Source organism: Callospermophilus lateralis, chromosome 7 (assembly GCF_048772815.1).
Source record: "Callospermophilus lateralis isolate mCalLat2 chromosome 7, mCalLat2.hap1, whole genome shotgun sequence".
Lineage (NCBI taxonomy): Eukaryota > Metazoa > Chordata > Mammalia > Rodentia > Sciuridae > Callospermophilus > Callospermophilus lateralis.
The window spans coordinates 91,980,798-92,005,579 of record NC_135311.1 but is presented as its reverse complement, the minus strand read 5'-3'; the positions used below and the strand labels follow the sequence as shown (position 1 = coordinate 92,005,579).

The 24,782-nt window shown below is 41.5% G+C and overlaps 1 protein-coding gene and 1 non-coding gene across 5 annotated transcripts in view; both read left to right on the top strand.

The window, feature by feature from the left end:
- Positions 1-24,782, top strand: part of Ak4 (adenylate kinase 4) — a 67,402-nt gene that overhangs the window by 17,592 nt on the left and 25,028 nt on the right. For 3 of the 4 annotated variants that reach the window (XM_076860241.2, XM_076860238.2, XM_076860239.2), the window contains one exon: positions 18,010-18,129. The exons of the other annotated variant lie outside the window; for it this stretch is intronic. In XM_076860241.2, the coding sequence (XP_076716356.1) occupies positions 18,021-18,129 (109 nt within the window). In that variant the 5' untranslated portion in view covers positions 18,010-18,020. The remainder of the gene's footprint in view (positions 1-18,009; positions 18,130-24,782) is intronic. 4 annotated transcript variants of the gene reach the window in all.
- On the top strand, positions 24,600-24,672 carry Trnaa-agc (transfer RNA alanine (anticodon AGC)). The gene has a single exon. It is a non-coding gene; the product is annotated as a tRNA-Ala (tRNA).

Genomic DNA, 24,782 nt, shown 5'->3' with positions numbered 1-24,782 from the left:
TATATTATTGTATATATATATATTATTTTTTAATATTTAGTTTTTAGTTCTCTGCAGACATAACATCTTTGTATGTGGTGCTGAGGATCGAACCCGGGCTGCACGCATGCCAGGCAAGTGTGCTACCGCTTGAGCCACATCTCCAGCCCAATACAATATATTTTGATTAGTGTTTTGTTTCAAGGGCTTTTTTTTTTTTTAAGTCCTTCTGCCCTGTACCTCATGCTAGTCCTGCTAGTCCCAGGTTACTGTGTGGTGTTTGTTGTGAGTAATCAATTTTATATTTGTTTTTTTGGAGGAAATGAATTTTGATAGCCTCCTAAGATCTCCTGCCCACCAACCCAGATACATATTTCTGTTAGATTGTCTCAGAAAACAGATTCATATTTCATTATCCAGGATCAGTTTTAGGATATTGGAGGGTGTATTCTACTAGAGGTGTTTTCAATGTCATATTTCAAACACTGCAGGAGCACAAACCCCAGAAAATAAAAAAAAAATATGTGTACTAGCTGGGTAGAGCAGCAGAGCCAAACCCAGCAGCACCAAACACCACTCTTCTTGGGTAGCTGGGATTGTGAAAGACAAGCCAGAGATGGTGGCGAGCCCCAGCTGGAACTGCTGCTGGTGGCACGAAATGTTCTAAGTGACAGGAGCCAGGAACTCACTGGGGCTGGCAGTGGTGTTTCTAGAAGTTAAATTATGATGATAGAATCTTTCTGTAATTCTGGTTCCTCTGTTTGCTTTTAGTTACATCTTAAATCTCTTTCATCTTTAGTAGCCATTGAAAGGTTAAAAGATGCAGAGCCGGGTGTGGTGGTACACCCCTGTAATCCCAGCAGTTTGGGAGACTGAGACAGGAGTATTATAAATTTGAGGCCAGTCTTAGCATCTCAGTAAGGCTGTAAGCCTTTGTCACAAAATAAGAAATAAAAGGGGATGTAGCTCAGTGGTAAAACATCCCTAGTATCCAGAACAAAATAAAACAAGACAAAAACAAAAAAGAAAAGAAAAAAAAAAAAACTTAAAGCCGTGCCCTAGATGGTCAAAGTGTCACATCAAAGAGGTAAAACTGTTCTGTTTACGCATCCACCATGGCAGCTCCCTGTAAGGAGTCATCCATATTGTAGTGGTCCCATCTTGTCTTTCTCTCTCTCTCTCTCTCTCTCTCTCTTGTTTTTCTTTGGCCTACAAATTTACATAATGTTGCTGTCTGCACAAAATCATTGATATAGTTGCTCTTCAAAAGTCAGATAGGGCTGGAGTTGTAGCTCAGTGGTAGAGTGCAACAAAAATGTCATATAGCTGGGCACAGTGGTGCACACCTGTAATCACATTTACTGGGGAGGCTGAGGTAGGAGGACTGCTGCAGTCTGGCTGGGCACAAAATAACCGAGCCACCACAAAGCCTTGTAGATTCCAACAGGAACTCTTTATTCCCGAACTCTCACGGACACTCAAGCTTCAGGCGTTCCCCGTACTGGCCCCTAAATGCCGTAAGGGCCACCAAATGCCGCAGTCTGGGCACAAAATAACCGAGCCACCACAAAGCCTTGTAGATTCAAACAGCAACTCTGTTCCCGAACTCTTACTGACACTCTACACACACTACCCTCCACCAGGCTCTGCGTACCATTTCTCTCAGAACCCTGTGAGAACTCAAGGGGAACTCCAAAGGAGCCGGCTCCTGAGGCAGCAGGATACACCCTAATCCCAGCAGGATCTGCCCTAATCCTGGAGCCGCCCTATTCCCAGCAGGATCCACCCTAAACCCGGAGCCACCCTAATCCCTGAGCAGGGTCACCTTTCAACCCCAAATGCCATGTGTCATTCCTACTTGGCTATGGCTTTCAGCAGAGGACCACAAGTTCGAGGCTAGCCAAGGCAACTTAGTAAGCTTCTGTATCAAAGAAATAAAAAGGGCTGTGAATATGGCTCAGTGCTGGAGTGCCCTGGGTTCAATCCCTAGCAGTGGGGAAAAAATATATAAATTGAATATTGCTCTGCTTTTAAAATACATAGGGCTGAATAGACTAATGATCCCCATAGAAGTAATCATCTGATTTGATTGTGTTTAAATTTACTTGAAGATTATGACATTTTGTTTTTAAGTTGCAAAGTAGTGGAATCTAATTATATACTTGAAGTGGAATGAATTTAAAACATAACTGCTTTTTTGGCTTCAGTCAGTCATTGCTGTCTTGTTATGGTGCGGTGGTCCTACTGTAGTGGACGCATGATCTTTAGAGACTCCAGGTGTCTTTTGGTTTGTAATAAACATGGGAGGGATATCAAGAGAATGTCACCTCTCTGGGTGGGGTGGCACATGCCTATAATGCTAGTGGCTCTGGAGGCTGAGGTAGGAGGATTATGAATTCAAAGCCAGCCTCAGCAACTTAGCTAGGCTCTACATAACTTAGCAAGACCCTGTCTCAAAATAAAATTTTTTAAAAAAGGGCCGGGGGTGTGACTCAGTTGTTTAAGCATCCCTAGGTTCAATCCCTGGTACCAAAAAAAAAAAAAAAAAAAAGAGAGAGAGAGAGAGAGAGAGGAGAGAGACAATGTCACCTTCCTAATCCACTCCACAGAGAGCAGCTGTGGCCACTGCGAACTACACACCTGCTTTGCTTTCCTCCTTCCATTTGGCAGGTGAAGAAAGTGTGAACATTTTGAAGTTACTCTAAAATTGCTGTAGCTGGTGGAGCATTCAGTTTCATCTGTGTTGTGTGGGATAACAACATGGATCAGAAGAAGCAGCAGAGGAGACCTGGCTATGGAATACGATTAATATTTGCAATCAAGAGGCTTGTAGGCAGTTTGTTTTATTAGGGAAGCACCCTCAGATATATAAATCCATCAGAATTGAAATAACTGGGAATAGATTTTCCTACCCAATGAACTGTCTGGCAGAGTTTAATGTTTCTTGTTGGTCAGTGTTCCAGCTCATCTTTACATTAGTTAGTGATGCAAGACTTCCAGAGTTGCAGGATGAAATCCAGTGCTGTCTTTTTCCTTCCTCTCTAGTTCTGCTTCTGAGCCAGCTTGGACAGAGTTTTCGAGAGCCTTTCAAACCACAATCCTGGTCAAGTGTGTCGAGTCATCATAATACACGTCATGTTGTGTTGCATTATATAGTCACAGTGCCGTGTGGGAATAGATGTGTCTTCACAGTGGGGGTGGTTGGTGACCCTGTGAAATCTTCTATGCTTCCTTATCACAAATATCTTTCTTATGTAATCCATTGTTTCCCATCATCTTATACATATAAGACACCTATAAAAACTTAAATTGGGCAATTCTGTTGGTATCCATTATGTAGGACAATGGGACATAAACGGGGCATTAGCTCTCCCCAAGTCCACCAGTACTCTCTGAACCCTGAAGCTGGGGATGCAAAGCTGTCCATGCCACCACCTGCAGTGTGACTCTCACATGGTGGTCTGGAATTCCCTTCTGCTTTTTAATCATTGCTTGTAATGCAAGGTTTCCCTTTTCTGCATAGCTTCCTCCTGTGTCAGACACTACCCTTATTCTTCCTCTCCCAAAGAATTTATGATAATGAAGTTGTACTGAAGATTTGGGGTGCTGAGGGTCAGAGTGGGACATGAGCCACATCTTGGCATGGCCTAGCAGACTGCACTGTCTTAGGACCAGTGCTTCCCTATGCACTCTGCAGCCACTGCCTGTCTTCCCCCAGCTTCCACCTCAGCCTGTTGCCTTTCTGCTTGCCCTTCTGGGGACTGTCTCCATCTTTAAATCTTCCAGTATCTGCTATTTTCTTACCCAGTTTCTCTTTTCATTATGAACCCCCCTCCCCTGCCAATAAACCCTAATTCTATTTTTTTTTTTTTTTTTTGGTACCTAAGACTGAACCCAGGAACACTTAACCACTGAGTCACATTCCCAGCCCTTTATTTTGTTTTTGTGGTGCTGGAGATTGAACCCAGGGCCTTGTGCATGCGAGACAAGCACTCTACCCACTCCCAACCCTTTTTATTTTTTATTTTAAGACAGGATCTGGCTAAATTGCTTAGGGTCTCACTATATTGCTGAAGCTGACCTTGAACTTGTGCTCTTCCTGCCTCAGCTACCAGTCACTGGGATTATAGGCTAGTGCCACCAGGCTCAGTCCTATCTTTGCCAATCAGAAAACTCATTGAATTGCTTTCCCTGCCCAGAACAAAGCAAAAGCAAAAGTTTGGTTTTTTTTAAATCTGATTAAAATTGTAGATAGTTTATTTTTCCCTGAGTCTAAGAAAGAAAAGATCATTATAGAATTTAATTTTCTTTTGGCTAGACCAGGTCTTCATATGTTAGGGTTTATTATTTTTTCCTGCTTCATATATGTTACTCTTTTCTCTTTTGTTCTTTTCCCTTCTTTATTCATTTATTCCATTTCAAAACTGTTGATGGGATATTTCATCCATGATGCTTTAAGTCACTCAGCTGAACAAATCCTGCCCTTCAGGTGTTTTCAGTTTAGAAAAGATAACTATACAGTTGAAGAATGGATGAATTCCAGCATTTCAGCCTAGGCAGAAGTGGAAGAGACAAATGGCTTGAGGAAGTTAGGGAAGGCCTTGGAGGCGGGGCCAGAGAAGCCAGTTGCTCTAGGGCATATGTTGAAAGAATACAGACTCTGGGTCATCCCAGCTACCACAGAGACAGACGGCTGGGACTGGGACAGAAGAATTTCAGATTCCACAAGTGAGACCTGTCTCAAAAAATAAAAAGGGCTGGGGGTGTGGTTCAGTGGTGGGGTACCCTGAGGTTCAATCCCCAGTGCCATGGTTGTTGGGTGGGGAGAGATGGACAAATTAAAACTCTTAATGCCATCGCTTGGGAAGCCATCCAGCTAAGTTACTCAAACATTTTCTATCTCCATTTCTGCAACTACAAACTAAGAATAACAATGGCACTTCCTTATTGGGTTGTTGTAAGAATTAATTGAAACAGTGCATATTAGGGATTAGAGAAAGGCTTGGCACCACAGTTTATTTCTAAATGTGCCCCACAGGAGGAATTAGCTTAACCTTGTACTTAAGTATATACATACTTATATACATACATAACTTTTATATATACATAAATAAAACACAATATATAAAATAGATATATCTTAAAATATATTATTTTTTCTCTTTTTGTGTACAAAACACTTAAGAAAAATGGGCTTCACCACAGTCTGACAAGTACTTGTCCATTACTTAAGTGATTGGTGACAGTTGCCCTTAATATTAATATTGTCACTGTTCTTGCTGAGGGCTCGGAAAATGGTGGCATGTTGACCCCTTCACTGTGCCATTTGGCTGCTGGCCGCTGAGGAGCCCTGTGGGAAGTGAGGTAGTCTCAGCTCTCCCCATCCTACCCCTCTTTGGGAGGCTGGTGCAGGACACATTTTTGGTCCTCTTGCTACAGTTCTCCACCAGAACATTGCCAGAAAGTTCAGGGAAGGGAGGGAGAAGAGGAGAGAGAGAAAGGCTGTGTCATGGGCAGCAGCAGCCATCCATCCTGTCTGAGCAGATGGCACTGGAGGAGAACAGCGCTGGCTCCTCTTGTGCTGATCGGCAGCCAAGATCCTGCCCAGGGAGGCAGCCCCAAGGTGCAGGGCGGATCTGTTCCACACGCTGGGCCTTCTGCGACAGACAGGAATGGCTTTTTGTGTTTTAAAAGTGAAATTTCTCCCTGTTCTCTGAGTGGGGCTGGTCATTGGGCTGTGATCAGATTACAGGGAGGCTATTCTGTGGTTTTTGCAGGGAAAATCTAGGGAGCCCAGGAGATTTGAAGTGTAATCCTATTCCTTAGGGCTGCCAGGGCCTGGTATAGTGGATACTGCGGCCAATTTGTAGACTGTGTTCCTGAAAAAGATGGTTAAATACTCTGGGTCTGAAATTCAAAACTTCTAAGTTTTGGCAAACCATTCAGATTACTTGCCTTTTCCCTATTTGTTTCTTTGCCCAACTTCTGCTGCCTCTATCCCAATCTGCCTTTCTTTCCTCTGTTGATTATGCAAGGCAGTGTGTGGTGCTAAGCCAGATGTTCATGGTGTGTTTATAAGTGCTTGTGTTCTGATTCTGGGCCAAGAAAATACTTCTGACATAGGACATCTACAATTTGTTCATTTAGGAAACGCCAATATCTTTTCATGATTTGGTCTCAAAATGAGATTACTGCACTATTTTATTATTTGAATGAATACAAGGGGTCAAATAATTGACCTGCTAGTGGGATGAAGAATCTGCTCAGTATCCTTGGTGTTTGGTTATGGGATCACCTTCCTTCTCAGTCAAGCCAGCCCCTCCCCTGCTCACAATCATGGCTGTTGTCCACTCATCTTTGCACCTTGGCACTTATAGGAATATACCCACTGCCAGCACATTTTTGGACCCAGAATACAAAATTAAAGTAAGTGAATGTAAATATCCTGTTTGACTAAAGAGAAAAGAGACCTAATGAAGCAGTGGCCCTTAACTCCTCTAGGCAGGTGGTTCAGGCCTGAGTTCTGGTCCTGACTACTCAGGACACCCAGATGGGTATAATGATCAGTGCTTTGACCACCCATGAAAGCCAGGACTCTGCTTAGCCTTTAATGTCCCTCTATTCGCCGCAGGTGGAACCCCAGTGGATAAAAAACAGCTGCTATAGTTTGATGCATACAGGGGCCAGTCTTCTGCCTTCACATGAGACCTCCAGGCCAGGTCTAGGGAATTGAAATTCACACTAAGGTAGTAGGTAGAAGGGCCCAGCTCTCTCATGAAGATGTCTAAACTTGAGGCTGTGATTTAGTAAAACCCGGGGTGTGAGCAGTGAGTTGGAAGCAGAGTTATGCTCCAAGGCTTCTCCCATCCTAGTCTGGTGACCATTCCTCACTTCATATCTGCTCTTTGCCTCATTATAATGCCATTTCGATGTTAAAAATCATTTTCCTTTGAAAAGGTGCCGATGTTGAAAGATGACTCACAACACAAATTCTTAAGATTAGTTATAAAAGAGTTGCACATTAAATCTTTACATAAATTTGGGCTCAGAGGTTAAAAAATATTTTTTTCCCCTTATTTTTAACCGATTTTGAAATGGGGGATCACACGCATCAAAGATCTGGACAATGTTTGAATGTCCTAGGGGGATAATCAATTACACAGCAGGTTTAAATAAATTATTAAAAACTAAACACCAAGAATAATTTTTCCCACCATGAGTTACAGTGGAGCAAAATGGTAATGGGGATGTATGGGACCCGTGGTTAGTATCTTGATCTCATGGGGATCTTAGTCTCATGATGAACAAAAGTGAATAATCAAGATATTTGATGGTTTCAAATATCCTAAATTGTTTTGTAAGATGTACATATACCTTTGTCACTTTCTTTAGAAAAAGCTTACATGTCTCTGTTGATTTGTGATTTATTAGGAAACTCTTAGGATAGATCTTTTCTGTCACAGGCAGCTGGAAGAGACAGCTTGAAGAAAGGCAGCTGTGTTTTGGGTGTTCTTGCCTAGTATAACTCTCACTTGGGGCAACTCCATGTTAGTTTGAAAACCGGCAAGTTGCTTCCTTAACACTAAACTTCCTGTTCTTTTAGAGAATACTTTGGAGTCTTAATCACCAATCTTTTTTACGTTGACTTCTGTGCATTTTGTGGGTGTTTAAGAATGTCAGATAGCTTTAGGATGAGCAAGCACCTACTTGTAGGGACGGATCCTCTCTTGTTTAGAGGTCAGGCTTGATACCCAAATGCAATGAGTGGTAATGATCTTTCCAAATCAGTTTGAGTCGACCGAAGCAGTCCTTGTGAGAATCACTGCCCAGTATGTGCTAACTGTCCATTTGTGTAGTCTACCTAGGTAACCGGATGCTTTGCTTCATTCAGTAACCTGTTTTCCTCAGTTACTCCAGACTTGTTCAAGAATTAGACTGCAATGTAACGTTTAAAGAAAATATCATTGCAGGTAATGTGTGATTCTTAGAAGGCTATTTGGAGTCTTAATTTGTCTTAAGTCATGACTAGCCCACAGGTCTATGGAACCATACAGTGGATATGGCAAGAGGTGTGTTGAGAAGAAATTTCACTTAGTAATTTGAGGGCCCTATGAATGGGTGGAGAGTTTAGAGACTTCAAGTAGAGTGGCTCTTATTGATTGTTAAAATAAGGTCGTCTCTGGCCTCAGGGGTTTGTGATCAACCCTATACAACAAGAGTGACATGTCAGGTGTAGGTACAAGTCCTCCCAGGTGGTTGTACAGATGTGACCTGTTGGGGAGCACTTGACTGATAGGGGATTGCAGCCAGTTCTGTCCTGGCCCCTGAGCCGTGTTGCTTGGCACAGAGCGAAGTCAGCATCTTCTGGACACGTGCGAGGGCATAGCAGACCTGTCCAGCAGGATGCCCTAGGCCTTCTCTGCCCTAGGGTAATCATCAGGGAAAGCTTCTTGGATGTTTTTCAGCCTTGGCTTAGAGAACAAGTGACACTGTGCAATGGGAAATAGGAGACTGAGTGGATGTGGGTGGGTGGGAGGTTGCATGCCCGTGAGGGGCTGGTGCATGTGCTACTTGAAGGGTGGTTCTTCGGTCACCTTTTTTTTTTGCCAGCTCTTTAAAAGCCCAACTCCAGGCCTGGAAGCTTTCCTGAGGCCTGAGGTCAGATCATGTTCCTGCTCGGAGCACACTTGCATCTAGCCCTGCCTCTCTTCTTCTCTTTCTTTCCTGAGTCTGTAGCAGGCTTGACTGTGTGTTTGGTACAGACTGGGTCAAAGATTGTCCATAAAGGAACCGATGGGAGATGAGGTTTGAGAATAGTTCTAGGCTGATCCCAAGAGAGTCTGAATGCCATGCCTAGGAGTATGTCCTTCTGTAGGCCATGGAACCCATTGGTGTTGGGGGAAAGAAGTGATTTTTGTGCCAACTTGTGTTTTGGGAAGGTCCCTGGTTGGAGATATGTGGACAGGGACTAGGGGAAGGAAAAGCTCTTGAAGGGAGTAGAGGAGGCTGACTAGGAGGTGCAGGATTGCAGGGTGCTTAGTTTGCCAGGACACAGCTGCCAGGAGCATGTGCTGTAAGTTTCTTATTTATGAAGCCAGAAATCAGCACCGAGTGGAAGTGAGGTGGTTACCCAGAGGAGGATGGAGATTTCCCCACAGGGCACATTACCACCAGTAATATCAGTTCACACAGAAGCTCACTGGTCACTGCACCCTGTCCATTCCATACAGGTGTTTGCTTTACAGCCTCCTAGAAGGCACTTGCACCTTCGGAGTGCTTCTGTCCAGGGATGCACTCATACCCTTGGGGATGCAGAGTAAATTAAAAAAATGCTCTGCCAACCTGCTTGACTTTAAGTTCAGCTCTACAGTTACAGAGTAACTTTGGGCAAGCTACTTAACCTCTGTGTGCTTCAATTTCTTCCTCTATGAGGTGGGGAATGAGTAACATTGACCTGACCCATACTTGTGAGGATTAAATGACTTCATGTATATAAACTGCCTAAAACAACTGTTGGCACATAGGAGAAATTCTTATTATCTCTATGTCTTTGAATGGAATTTGCAAAGCAGCATCGTTCCAAGTCCTGGATACATATGAATAATGTACAACTATCGAGACAACCCTAGGTGGTATTATTCCATATAGACAAGGAAACTGAGGTACAGTCTTCATGGAGGCAAAAAATATACAATATGACCCAAATCTTTAACTTTTATGTGGCAGTACTGAGATCTATGTCTGGCTCTGAAATATATGGGTTTTGTTTGTTTGATACCAGGGACTGAATTCAGGGACTCTTTACCACAGAGCTATACCCCTAGCCTTTTAAAATTTTTTATTTTGAGACAGGGTCTCACAAAATTGCTGAAGGCTTTGCTAAGTTGGTGAGACTGGCCTCAAACTTGCAATCCTGCCTCAGCCTCCATGGTCACCGGGTTTACAGGTGTATGCCACTACAGCAGCCAAAATGTATGTTCTTGGCCACTACTCTAGATTTAGAATTTTCTTCATAATTACCAGTAGTAAGTGTCAGGGAGTGTTTTAAAACTGCCTTTTTTGGTGTGAAGAAAAGAGACTGGCTTTGAGCAAGGCCAATTAGAGTGTGGCTCTTGAACAACTGAAATGACTCATTTGGATAAGTGTCAAAATGCCGTAAATTCAAAAGTTTCTTATGTAATTTCTACTTCTAAAGGACTTTGACGTGTGTGTGTGTGTATGTGTGGTTGTACTGAGAATTGAACACAAGGGAACTTTACCACTGAACTATATCCCCAGTTCTTTCTATTTCGTTTTTGAGACTGGGTCCCCAAAGTTGCTGAGAGAATCACCAAGTTGCTTCGACTGACCTTGAACTTGTGAACCTCTTACCTCAGTCTCCTGAGTTGCTGTCATTATAGGCATGCACCCACATGCATAGCTGACATCTTTTTTTACATGTGTGCTGGGGATTGAACTCAGGAGTACTCGACCACTGAGCCACATCCCCAGCCTTATTTTGTATTTTGATTACAGACAGAGTCTCAAAATTGAGTTGCTTAGTGCCTCACTGTTGCTGTTGCTGAGGCTGGCTTTGAACCTGCAGTCTTCCTGCCTCAGCCTCCAGAGCTGCTGGGATTACAGACATGCGCTACCATGCCCAGCCTGACATCTATTTTTTAACCAAGATTTTTAAAAGCTTTTTTTCTTACTAGGAGAGATTCATCAAAGTGATATCAAGGGTAAACAGTTTATAGGATGAAATTTTTGTTTGGAAAAAAAATTTTTACAAGCAGTTTCTTCAGTGGCACAATTTTATTCTTGCATACTGGGGAATAAAGAACTTGTAGTTTACAATCATAAAGCTGCAGTTCATTGTTGATCAGGCCTTTTGTTGTGTGTGTGTGTGTGTTGACATGATCACTCATTTTTGGAGGAGGGTGGTACTGAGGAAACAGTTTTTCTTAATTCTATTCCTTCCACAAAATCTGAGAGTAAGGCCGCCTTGTGAGGGAATTGGGCTTTTTTACAGGGGTCTTTCACTCTCAGCATGTTCTAGCTTCAACAATGCAAAGAACATGGAGTAATTATCTGTTTCTGGTGACTTAGGCATCTTGGGAATTTGCTGTTTTGTGAACAGTGGTCCAGCTCTGTTGTCTGTATCCAATTTGCCCTCACTTGATCAGAACAAAAAGAGAATATGGGTATGTATGTGCGTGGTTTAAAGGATAGCAGCTGTGTATCTACCACCCAGCCAAGAAATAGAACATCACCAGTACCTTTGAAGCCCCATGTCCTTTCTCCATCTCCCCACCCAGGCCAACCATCTTGCATCTTGTGGTAATTGTTATCTTGCTTTACCATATACATTGTCACATGTGGGTATCCCTCAACATTAATTTTGTCTATTCTAGAATTTTATATGAGTGGGTCTATATTTTTGTTTGTTTTTGGTATATTGGGGTGCTTAATCACTGAGAAACATCCCCAACCCTTTTTTAACATATTATTTAGAGAAAGGGTCTCACTAAGTTGCTTTGGGCCTCATTAAGTTGCTGAGGCTGGCCTCAAACTCATGATCCTTCTGCCTCAGCCTCCTAAGCTGCTGGAATTATAGACATGTGCCATTTCACCTGGCAAATGGGCATATTTTTTAGGCAAAAAAAAAAAAAAATAGAATTGAATCTTCATTTTTTAAAAAACTGGTTGGGTCAGTGAAGGATAGGGGAATGTTACTATATTTTGACTTTGTTCTGAAAGTAGGTCAGATTGTCAATTTTCGGCATCTGCTAGAGCCATCAAAAACTGATAACAACTTCTGATACTCCCTTTGTGGTTCCCTGACCTTAACAAAATGTGCCATAGCAGGGCATACAGTAGTTGCTTATGTGTGTGTGTGTGTATGTGTGTGTGTGTTTTAAACCTAGGATTGAACCACTGAGCCACCTTCCCAGCCCTTTTTAAAACATTTTTTAAAATTGTGAGTCAGGGTGTCTCTGAGTTGCTTAGGGTCTTGCTAAGTTGCTGAGACTGGCTTTAAACTTGCTATCCTCCTACCTCATCCTCCTGAGTTGCTGGGATTGTGCCACAACACCCCCAGCTCAGCAGATTTTTTTTAAAATCAATGACTCAATTGTAATAGTAAGGCCAATGAATTTCATTTGTCATGATGGCATCCTTGTAATTGTTTTCGATACCTCTTTGCAGTGGTACTGAAAATGAAGTACTAGCTGGGGAAGATATGTTCCAATGTAACGTTTTAATTTAGCTCAGACGTTAATAGTTGTAGTGTTTGTAAATGGATCTAGTTTTTCTGTTATGAGTAGCGACCTTAGTGGTAACTCCCCAAGTAACCTGGTCCTCTGGGGAGTTGAATAGAATTGGAAGGAATGGCTGGTCTTTATATGCATATTGTATATCTGCTTTGTATCAGACCCTCTTCACCCTGCATCAGAGACAGCAATGCACAGAGCAGACACGATCCCTACTGTATGATGGGAGACTGACATGAAAAATAAAATGCAGTGCTGCAGATGGAGGACAAGATGCTTTAGGGTTTGCTCAAGGGAACCTGAAGAGGAAGGAATGGCTCTGGCCCTGGAGAGTGGAGGGTGGAGGCCTGTGGCAAGAGGAAACAGCCCTGCGATGTACTCAGGGACAGGTCTTGGAGGGACTTGGAAGCCACTGCATGAACTGTGGAATGCTTTTAAAGCAGGAGTGTGATGCAATCAGATGTACAAGTGAGACCACTCTGACTGCAGGGTAGAAACAGGTCTTGAGATGTGGGGGAGGGGGAAGGGGAAAGGAAGGTTATGTTAAAAGGAAGCCACTGAATACTAAATCTTATCTTTTGAACTTAGCCTGAAAGGGGAAAACTGCTTGCAACTTATAAGAGGGGCAGAATGACATTTAGGATTCCAACAGCCTGATTAGGAGCCCTGTTTTTGAAACTGCTTATTTTCTAAATTGAACTTGTGTGTGCCTAATCCTCAGGTCTATTTGACTCCTTGGTGAATTTCTTGAGGATGCTCTCATTTGCACCTGCAGTGCCTTGCATGGTGCCTGGCACACAGTGGTTGTACAGAACTATTTGGACATGTGATGCGTTCGGAGGAGTTTTGCCTGTGGTTTTGACTGGCAGCAACTTGGGAGACAGACAGTGGTCTGGAGTGACATGGGAACTCCCAGCGGGTGCTGGCAAGATGATTGCAAGCTGATTCTGTCTTGTGATATTCCTCGCTTTTTATGCCACAAAACACTCATCACTGTTGTCTTTGTGCTAGTAATTTCTGGGTTAGTTATTGAAAAAATATAAAGGGAGAGATAAGTCAGATAAATATTCAAACAAAATTTAAAAACCTCGATTAAATGTTTACTATGGACTTGACGTTTTGATCCCTACCTTTATTAAAACAAATCTTTGAGTGATCAGGGTCAAGAGACTGAGGCAGCCTGGGTGGCCTTCTGTAACTGTGGACTAATATTGTAGGGACGTAATGCTTCAGTGGTCATGTCTTCATTTAGTTTGTGACTAATAATATTTCTGTATCATAAGGTATTTACATGACTTGCAATTACTTGACTGGCAATATAGAGCCTCTCTGCAACTTAATTGTGATAAGTACTGGTTATTTTTCTACCTAACACAGTAAAATTCCATCAAATTTTGCTATTGAGATTTTGGTTAGTTGGCAGTTCCATTGTTTAGGCTCGAAGCTTTGGGACAGACCTTATACTACATTGGTATAGGGCCTGATAACTTAACAGGTAGCACCTGAATGAATATTTAGGCAGATTCAGAGAGTATTTAAACCATAAAACTAACCATACCCCATATTCTCTAGTTATGTAGTTTACCATATATGAACAGTGAACTCCCATTTCATGACAGTAACCAGCCTTGAATTTTGGATCCTTCTGTATTTCTGTTTGGAAGTTATTTGGTGTCTATTTGGTCCTCTGGGGAGTTCAATGGAATTGGAAGGAATGGCCTACAGCCATTAATTTCATGACACCTAAGTGTGTGCGTGTGGGTACATGATAATTCTTATGCTTTTCCTAAAGAAATGCCACCTACTTATTGGCTCTTTCAGTTATTTAGAAAGAGAATAATTTTAATAAGTGTGTGTCCAGGATCCTACCCTTCAACAGGTGACACAGTATTTTATTTTTAATTAATTATTATTTTTATTTTTTTTGCCACAGGAGATTGAACCCAAGGGCACTTAACCACGAGTCACATCCCCAGCCTTTTTTTTTTTTTAGAGAGAGAGAGAGAGATAATTTTTTAATATTCATTTTTCTTTAATTTTCGGCAGACACAACATCTTTATTTTTATGTGGTGCTGAGGATCGAACCCAGTGCCGCGCACATGCTAGGCAAACACGCTACCATCTGAGCCACATCCCCAGCCCCCCAGCCATTTTTTATTTTTTGAGACAGGGTCTACTAGGTTGCCCACAGCCTGGCTAAGTTGCTGAGGTTGGCTTTGAATTCGTGATCCTCCTGCCTCAGCCTCCCAAGCTACCGGGATTACAGGCATGTGCCACCATGCCTGGCGACAAGACAGTGTTTTATTATACCCTGTTACAGATATATCGATTTATTATAGCCTATTAAAGTGAAAGTGTATAACTTTAACATGAAGAAATTGAAGCTAATAAAATAATCTTATCTTGGAGGTTTGAATTCTGGAGAGATGACCCACTTGATGGACTATCTTACATTCTATGTTAAGATTTTAGTCTTATTCTTATTAAATGTACAGTTTTATAGGTAGTCTCAAATGTTGAAAATTTGTATATTATCTGGTCCAGTTAAAAATTGAAAATCCAGTTAAAAATTGAAAATTTATTTTTCAAGGAGATTATATCTATTTGTATATTTGGTAGTGGTTATATAGAAGAGGTTATTAAGGTGCATTGTTACAAAATTTATATTGTAAAATAGATGGAACATTGATTTTTCTAATATATTTAATAATGGATGAAACTATATGCATGAATATGTACACACACCTACACACACACACACACAAATATATTGCTGGCTTAAATCTGATAGTCTTTCCCTTTCTGAAAAAAGTGTTTCTAGATGTATCTTTAATCATTAGTTTTCTGAGTTTTTTTTTGGGGGGGGGGGCGAGTAGTGGTGCTGGTATTGAATCCAGGGGAACTTTACAACTGAACTAACTGCCTTAAAGTCCTTCAAAGTCCACATTCCGAATCCCACCTTGTCTAGCCCCATCTCTTACTGGTGTGCTTTTCAATTGTCACTGCTTGAAGTTCCAGGGACTCATGGCATTCCCTTTTCCTCCTTTGCTTTACTTGACTTGCTGAATCTCTCTTTGTGTTTTGAAATGCTGAAGAATTAAGACAGAGCTGCTGGCAGGAGTTGTGTGTAACTCAGTGATACAGCACTTGCCTAGTATGCGTGAGGCTCTGGGTTTGATCCCCAGCATTGGGATTGAGGAGGGAAAAAAAAAACAACTAAGAGGCCCAAAAAAACACCTAACCATCTGCCTGTCAGCTAGTCCCCTCATCACACTTTGCTTTTGGTTCATATCTCCTCTGAAAAGGTTGCTATCTGGCAAAGTTGGACCATATTTGATCTTTGGATAATGGCTCTTTAATAACTGTCCAGGAAGATCAGATTGATTTTTGTCAGGATAAAAAAGAAATAATAATAATCTTCAGGGTTGTTCATTTATTCATTCATGCATCAAATTTTTATGGACATCCCAAACTTGCCAGGGTGGAATCTAAGCACAGAGGACATGGCATTGAACAAAATACTTCATTCTTTCCTCATTGAGCTGTTCTAGTTGGTCAAGGCAGAAAATGAAGTAACAATAACAAATAAACCAATATAGTCAATGTAAGATCTGGAGTTCCAGAAAACAGTGTAAAGTGCACCTTAGTTGCTCACCTCAGATGTGTGTTCACCTTGAACTCGAGTGGATGGGACTAAGAACAGGACTGGTCTGACAGTTGCAGTGTAGGACAGCACAAAATTTGTCAGTTATTCTCTGTGTCCTCTGTGCTAGTGATTGTTTAGCAGGTATTGTTTTCACATTAAAGCCTGTACATGGACAATCACTGGAGCATTATTCATTATAGCCAAAAAGTAGAAGGGCTCAGAGTGTAGCTTAGTGGTAGCGTCTTTACCCCACATCATGAGGCCCTTCATTTGATCCCAAGTACCATTAAGAAAAAAAGAGTAAAAACAACCCAAACGTGCATTAACTAATGTTATCTATAAACAAAAAGTGTGGCATAGCCATACTTTTGGACTATTATTCAGCAATAAAAAGGAATGAGCTACTAATACTACCCCAACATGGGCTGGTATGTATGAACTTTGAAGATATTATGCCAAGTGAAGGAATCCACAAATAAAGGTAGAAAGTAGATTAGTAGTTTTAAAGGGAGGTGCATGCTGGAGAAAGGGCAAAGGGGAGTGACTGCTAATGGGTAGTGGGTTTTTTTTCCCCCAGTGCATAAAAATGTTCTGAAATTAGGGAACAATGATGTTATACAGCATTGAGAATATATTAAAAGTCACTAAGCTGTACATTTTAAAATGGAAATGTTAGGGTTTGTGAAAAAAAGCTGTCAAAAATACAAATATATTGCATCCTATCTGAAGGTGAATATCTTATCATGATTCAAGGAAATAACACCTATAAAGTACCTAAAGTATAGAGCCTGGGACATAGTGTGTGCTCAGTTAATGGTGGTTATTGTTGCTTTTAGTCAAGTAATACTGTCTCAATTTCAGTAAGCTGGAATTTTTGTTCGCAGCAACATCTTGAGAATATTACCTGTTACACAGAATGTAATCAACAATACTTTTGAATGAAGGTGGCTCCTTAACATTCCAGTTCAGCTACTTTCTCCTATGCAGCAGTCTTGGGGTCCCGCTTCTCGCAGCGTGTTACTGAATGTGCATAACTGAATGGCTTTGTTTTGAGCTGCCTGTCCAGTGGTAGCAGTTGAGTGATCTGGAGTCCTTTACTGAACATATTTCAGAGCTTAACTTGGGGTAAGGAATATAGTTTCAGTCTGGAGGAAGTAAAGGCTCTACCAAAATTCAAGGTAAAAGTAGGGTCAAGGTGATTATATATTATATCACTGTTTATTATATCACTGTTTTTCCAGTGATATAATTCTGCTTTGTGTTGTTATGAGAACCTAATTAGCCTATGAGAATGTGATTCTTAAAAGTTCATTATCAGTTCCCTGGAGGACTTAATTTTTGTTAAAAAAAACATTCAGTTCTGAGAAATATACACAGATTTCAACTGATAATTTGCCCTGCCAAAGTCAAGCCAGTTTCTACATATACAGAATTGTTATTTTAAATTAAGATAGAAGTAATTTCTCCTCTGAAAGTGGTTTTTTGAAGGTTCACATCCATTTATGAGCTTGGCATCCCACTAATGCCGAGTTGCTTTTACAACTGCGTCATCAACGTGCCATCTGCTTATTGAGGCTCATGGAAGGAAATAAACCTGTTTGTGTTACACGTCGTGCAGCATCTTTTTGAGGGCTGGTGGAAATTTTTCCCTTTGGTCTTTCTAAGAATGGTTATGCTTCTCAGCTTTTTCAGTCTTCGTACACCATGTGGTTGATCATCTGTCTTTGTTATCATAAACTGTTGGGAGGCCTGAGGTCCAGTGTGTGGCTCACCTCTGGGAAGTCTCGGACATCTTTTAAACCTTCTTGTACCATCCTCTTTACTCCAACCTTGTTTTCTACTCTTTTTTTTTTTTAATCTTGGCCAATTCATATTTTTTCCTTCTTCTCCTTTTTTCTGGCTGTGCCTATTTCTAAGAGTTGCTTTTTCTAATTTGTTAGACAAATGGGTTAAATTAAGCAACAGTACTGCCATTATTGAAGCCAAGATTTAAAAAAAAAAAACTATAGCAATTACCTTCAACTTTCCCTCCATATCAGGGCGGGTGAGAGAGAAGGTGAAATTGTCAGAATTCAAAAGTTCTTTCTTCCTCTAGAAGCCTTCTTAGTGTCTTTTTAACTATCTTTTAACAGAAGTTGGCGAAATGGCAAGGCAGTACCTGGAGAAAGGTCTTTTGGTTCCAGATCACGTGATCACACGCCTAATGGTGTCAGAGCTGGAGCTCAGGAGCGGCCAACACTGGCTACTGGATGGTGAGTGGGCTGTGGGTGAGCTGGATTTCCTGGTTATGGTTTCCTTGCACACTCGTATAATTTTGAATACATTGAAAAGTGCTATTCTTCCCTCTAAACTCTCTTGTCATGTATTCAGTGTTAGGATTTGGCAGCATAGAAACTCACCGTGGTGAATCATCTTAATTCTCCCTTTCCAGACCACCGTCATGAGAGCCCTGACTTGAAGTAACCTTTCATGGGATTGTTGGTATTGTTCCAGTTTCCATGGTGCCCTGTTTCCATGACTCAGTCACCTTAAGTATACCTCATCTTAAATTCGAGGTTCTTTCATTTACCAGGGACTACACAAATCACAACCATGAGTCACTACTTTTCACCTGGTGGATTAACAGAACATCTGCAAACCTTTTACTGAGTATATAGGAAACAAGTACATGGACAGCCTTTGGGGAGCAGTTTAGCAATGTGTATACTTTTCCATCTGGCACTTCTATTCTGTATTTTTTCCTAAAGAGGAATCTTCAAGCTTGTTAATTTCAGCATGATTGGTAAATAGTAACAAACTGTTCCTGCTCTTACGGGGCTTATATCCCAGGAAGGGAGTCAGTTGTATAAAGAAGTACAAAGAATTAGTTCCTAAGCAAATCATATGGAATAACTTTATGAAAAGAGGGATGAGTTACTAGATGTCCTCAGGTAGCTGAATGAGTTGGGAAAGCAGATTTAATTTTTTTTTTTTTTTTTGCAGAGAGTCAATGTGTACAATTTAAGAGGGGCATGACTATGCTTAGTATTCTCCTAAACCTACCAGCAGAATAAGTCAGGAGGCTAACCTTTGATTCTATACAAAAAGGGTGAGACTGGGAATTTCTCGTCATAGTGATTACTGAAGAGTTATTAAATAGGGAGTAGAACATTATCAGATCTCTCTCCTGTCATGCAGTGCAGGAGAGATGGAGTGCTGGGGCAGGAGGGAGAGTGACAACTAGAAGCCAGAGAAGACATCCTTATAATCACTGGACTAATGGATGTTCTAGGCCTGAATTTAAGCAATGGCAGTGGGATGGAAAGGAAGCACCACATGGGTGAACAGACTGAGGAAGGAGGATGGACAGGAGTCATAGGTGGTATAGTGTGCTATGTCTCTGGGACGTTCTCCATTGTCATCTGCGGCTTTTTGAGGCTTTTGGCTATCATCATAAAAGTCATTTATGCAGATTCTGTGCCTTTAACTCACTAAGGCAAGCTCCCCAGTACTGTCTGGGTGAGCATTTGGCACAGCTGATGAATTCTATCTTTGCCATCACCTCACTGGTCATTTCCATAGTTTCAATTCTTTGTTTGGCTTCTCGTCTTGTAACTGAACTTGTGTGGTTTTAGTGAATTTAAAGATCTAAGTTAAGAGAGGATCACCTATGATCCCCTTTCATAGCATGGTGGGCCCTGGTATCAGTCTGCGCAATTTGAATCCCAGCTCTGCCTCTTCCTGGTTGTGTTTGACCTTGGGCAGGTCACTTCATCTCTATGCATCAGATTCCTCATGAAAAATGGATGAGGAAAGACTTTTCATAAGGATCAAGTGAGTGGATATATGTTCAGTGCTTAGAAGAGTACTTGCCATGCAGTTCGTGCCTTGAAATTTTCTTCATTTTTATCTTTTGTGCTGGCTGGTGTGCATGTCCAGGATTTTGGTGGGGGATTTGGGGGGGGGGGTTGACTACTTGAAGTATTAATCTCAAACAGTTCTAAAAATATTTAGCTGTTCAGAGTCAGAGTCAAAGTCAAGTTACAGCCATGGAATGTTCTGCATCTCCTTTCAGTGCTTGCTTTTGCCATCATCGTGCCTCTCGGGGTGAATAACTGAAGTTCTTTTACGTCGCAGGCCTGTTTTTAGTAGAGTGCGTCAGTCTCCCAACTGATTTAGTTTGCATCTTTCTCCTTGAAAACCCATCTGGTCACTTTCAGTTGTGATTTTTCTTTAAAGCTCTGGAAGCCATCCATTTGGCCAAGGGAGGAGTGTGAAGAATGACTGGTTCCTGTATTCGGCTTGAAACTCCTTCTGTTACAGGGCATGTGCTCGTGTGCCGCAGAGGACGTGCCTGTTGAGTGTGCTAAAGGTGATTGAATGTGGAAAGGTCAAGGAAGGAATTCTGGGTGGTGGGTGACTCATCATCTGGTCCATATGGCTGGAGAAGCATTGTGCTAACAGTGGGTGGGAGGAGGAGAGTGGAAGCAGGCCAAGGGAACACCGCGCCTGGGAGGTGGGGGGTGCTGGGGGTTTGGACAGCTCTGGCCTTGCTAAAAAGCTCAGCACTGCCATGTCTTCACAGTAGTTGGAGAAGAAAGACTCTATTGTTTGAGTGTATGGGGGAGAGGTGAAGGAGCAGGAGAAGGAGGAAGAAGATTTTTCCTCTTGAGGATGGTAATATACAAATGACCCTTGCAATTTTGTTATAAGAGCCTTTTTTTTTTTTTTTTTTTAACCTCTTCTATGGATAAGGTGTTTACTTCTGACTAGGGGCTCCCAAGGCAAAATGATAACTAGGGAACCATCCCATATTTAAAACAAATCCTGGGCAGGAGTTATAGCTCAGTAGTAGAACCCTTACCCAGCATGTGTGAGGCCCTGGGTTCATCCGTCAGCACCACACAAAAGTAACATGAAGTAAAACACATGTGAGTGTGGAAAGGTTTTCACTTATTTTATATAGTGCCATCGGTGAGCTCAGTGGCTCATGTCTGTAATACTAGCGACTTAGGAGGCAGGAGCAGGAGGATTTTAAGCTCAAGGATAGCCTCAGCAATGTAACAAGACCCCAGGCAATTTGATAAGACCCTTTCAAAAATAAAGAATAAAAAAGGCTGGAGGTGTAGCACAGTGGTAAAACACCTGGGTTCAATTGCTGTGGGGGAAAAAAAAAGTGGGGACATTGAGGTCAGGTCAGTGGGGAAATATATTTTAAAGGTCTTCATTTCTTAACTTGACTGTCAACCCCTCCATTTAAAGAGGAACTTTCAGGTTCTCCCACTTAGCCCTAATTTTTTAGGTGAAGGTATCAAAATATTTTAAATTTGTTATATTAGTACATTTTCATTGCTCTGACAAAATACCTAAGCTGTGTAACTTATAAAAAGAAAAGGTTTAGTTAGCTTGAAGTTCTGAAGGTCCAAGAGCCAGAGAGTGGGGACAGTCTTGTTCTTTGATCCTTCACAAGTCACTCTCATGAGAATCAACTGGAGTCTGAAGAGAACACATTAATCTCTTCTAAGGGCAGCATTCCCAACCACTTCCCACTAAGTTTCACCTTTAGAAGGCGCCATCCCCTCCCGCATTGCCACATTGGGGAAGCAAGCTTAAATCCGTGTGAACCTCTGGGGGACACGAATAACCATATCCAGATCATAGCATTTGGTTTCATGGAAAGCAGCTTTAAAATTGGGAAATTAAAGTGGAATATAAGTCTTTAATTGGAGATAAAGATAACTTCAGAATGAGAGTCATCATTTGGACTATGGTCTATTTTTTTTTCTTCTGTCTGACCAGTATTGAACACTAGCTGATGCCTTCTGAAGGAAGTTAAATTTTCTTTTTATTTATTTTAATGCAGAAGTTAACACTGCTTAAATATGTGCGATGTTTGTGGCGCATATTTAAGCAGTGTTTTTTTTTCCCCCTCTGAGAGTTAAAGATCTTATCAGATATTCCAGGGTTTGTGCTCACTTAGAGCTCTTTGTCTCCTGGAAGGAGGTGTCTGTCCAGAATGTAAACTACAGATGAGGAGCTAGGAGTTTTGCCCTGATCTGGCAAATGTGTTTTACCATACTAGACTGATGCATAACTGCTCTGACCTTATCTCCTCCTATTTTTCTTTGTGAAGCCCACCTCTGGAGAGTGTCATATCCCACTGGGCAGCATATGTCTACTGGAAAAAAAAACAAACAAACAACCAACAATATATCTGAATTGCATCTCTTAGGAATGCCAACGGCAATATTTTTCTGTTGTCCTTGTGGATGCAGGTTATGTTTCAAGAATAAAATGTATAACAGAAGTGTTTGGAAGGTCACTGAAAGGTTCTCTTGGAGTGAAAAGTGAGCCACGTGTGGTAGTGCATGCCTGTAATCCCAGTGGCAACTGTGGCAGGAGGATTGCAAATTCAAGGCCACCCTCAGCTATTTAGTGAGGTCCTAAGCAACTGAGCGAGACCCTGTCTCAAAATAAAACTTAAAAAGAGCTGGGAATGTGGCTCAGTGATTGAATACCCTTGGATTCAATCCCTTGCATAAAACAAACAGCAGCAACAATCAAAAAAAGAAATAGAACTGTGCATGGTGGCACGTTTATAATCCCAAACTATTCAGGAGGCTGAAACGGGAGGATGGCAAGTTTGAGGTCAGCTTTAGCACCTTTGGGAGACCCTGTTGCAAAGTTAAAAAATGAGAAAAGAAAAGGAGAGGGACTTTGTAGCTCAGTGGTATGCTTAGTATGCTCAAGGCCCTAACTTCCATCCCCAGCACCACAAATACATACATACATAAATAGAAAATAATCATCCTGCTGTATGTGTATGAGGGTCCTAGATATTTCTCTCTCTCTCTCTCTCTCTCTCTCTTTCTCTCTCTCTCTCTCTCTCTCTCTCTCTCTTCAGTACTAAGAATTGCTACCACTGAACTGCATTTCTAGACCTTTTATGCTTTTTATTTTTAGACAGGGTCTTATTTGTCTTTGGGTAATGGGTGTCTAACCACTGAGCCACATCTCCATCCCTTTTTTATTTTAATTTTGAGACAAGATCTTGCTAAGTTGCTGACAATGGCTTTGAACTTGTGATCCTTCTGCCTCAGTCTCCCAAGTTGCTGGGAGGACAGGTGGGCGACACCATGCCCAGTTGTCCCAGATATATTTTTAAAGTGAATAAAGCATGGGTCTGACTGGCTTTGCACTGACTGACAGTGAAGGAAAAAGGAGAGATCTGTTGGAAAGGAGTAGAAGCTGACTAAGTTCCTCCAGACACACAGGAAGGGTGGAAGATGTGTATTCAGCCAACCATGGTTAGGTGAAGTGACATCTGTGTTCTGGGAGGTAAATGGAATGATTTTACAAGCAAGGAGTGGCATTTTTGGTCAAAATGACCACATGAAAAACGATCGGTGTGTTTCGATTAGTCTTAGTGCCACATTTCCAAGAACCTCACCCATGCTCCAAGACAATGTAAATATATATCTGATGATTTTTTTCTGCATCCAAAATTGTGAGTTGAGCAGAGTGCTTACCTAGTATGTACAAGAGTATTCACTGTTAAAAAGGTTTATATCTAGCTACTGATTCCATCGAAGCTATTGTAATTCCCTTATTCATGATTGCAAGTGTTCATGTGAATTTCCATTTTGTGTGTGGTACTGAGAATGAAATCCAGTGGTTCTCTAGTACTGAGCTATCTCTCCAGTCCTTTTTATTTTGTATTTTGAGACAGGGACTTGCTCCGTTTCCGAGGCTGTCCTTGAATTTGTAATCCTCCTGCTTTAGCCTCCCAAGTCACTGGGATTACAGGCATATACCACCATTCCCAGCATGGGTGAATTTCTCTTGGTGCTAAGTACTCATAATTCTTTGCACAACAAAATATTCACTAGGCACCAACTCAGTGCAATGAAGTGTCTGGACACCACAGTGGAGCAATAAAGATAGTGAACAGGACCTGGTTCCCTGGAGTTCAGTATCTAGTGGTGATTCAGCCTTTGTCCTGCCTTAGGCAGTAAGGAAATCTTTAATTTTTTAAAAAATTTAAATCCAAACCATAGAAACTCATATTTTATCCTGTGACCCTTGATGGCAGGGTGAGCTCAGAGTAGCTGACTGAAAAACATAGTAAAGTCTTGGATCTCTTCTTTCTCGTTTGGTATGGATTTTTTTCCTGAGATCCTGCCCTCCATGTCTATTTCTGGTGGCTTTCCTCTGATTGAGCTGTCTATATACACTCTTACTATAGTATTGGACAGTGGTGACTTGGTTTACTTTGTGTCTTTTCAGAGAATTAACCAGATTTTAATCTTAAAAGGCATTAAGAGACCAGTCTCAGTGGTAAGTGCCTGTCATCTGAGCAATGTAGTGAGGTTCTAAGCAATTTAGGGAGACCCTGTCTCAAAGTAAAAAAATATAAAGAGTTGGGGATATAGCTCAGTGGTAAAGCATCCTGGCAATTCCCAATAAACCACCCCCCCCACACCACCGACAACAACACAGAAAGCAAAACAAAGCAAGAAAAAGGCATTAAGGACCATATGGAAAACATTCATGCAGAATGTAGAAGAACTTGTTTCAGGGATCAAAAAACAAATAGAGTATGCATTTTTGTGCATCCTGATGAGCTAGGCATTGGTTGGTCCCAGGTAGGAATAGCATATTTCCTGTCCTCACAGTTCAGGAGGGCTGTGCTGTGTCAAATCTGGGGACATGAGTGAAAGTATTAAAAGGTGACATGGGGGGCTGGGGTTGTGGCTCAGTGGTAGAGCACTTGCCTAGCATGTGAGAGGCCCTGGGTTCGATCCTCAGCACCACATTAAAAAAAAAGAAAGAAAGAAAGGCATTGTGTCCATATAAATATTAAAAAAAAAAAAAAGGTGACATGGGAGTATGCAGCGAACTCTCTTTTAAACACAGCTATTAATTA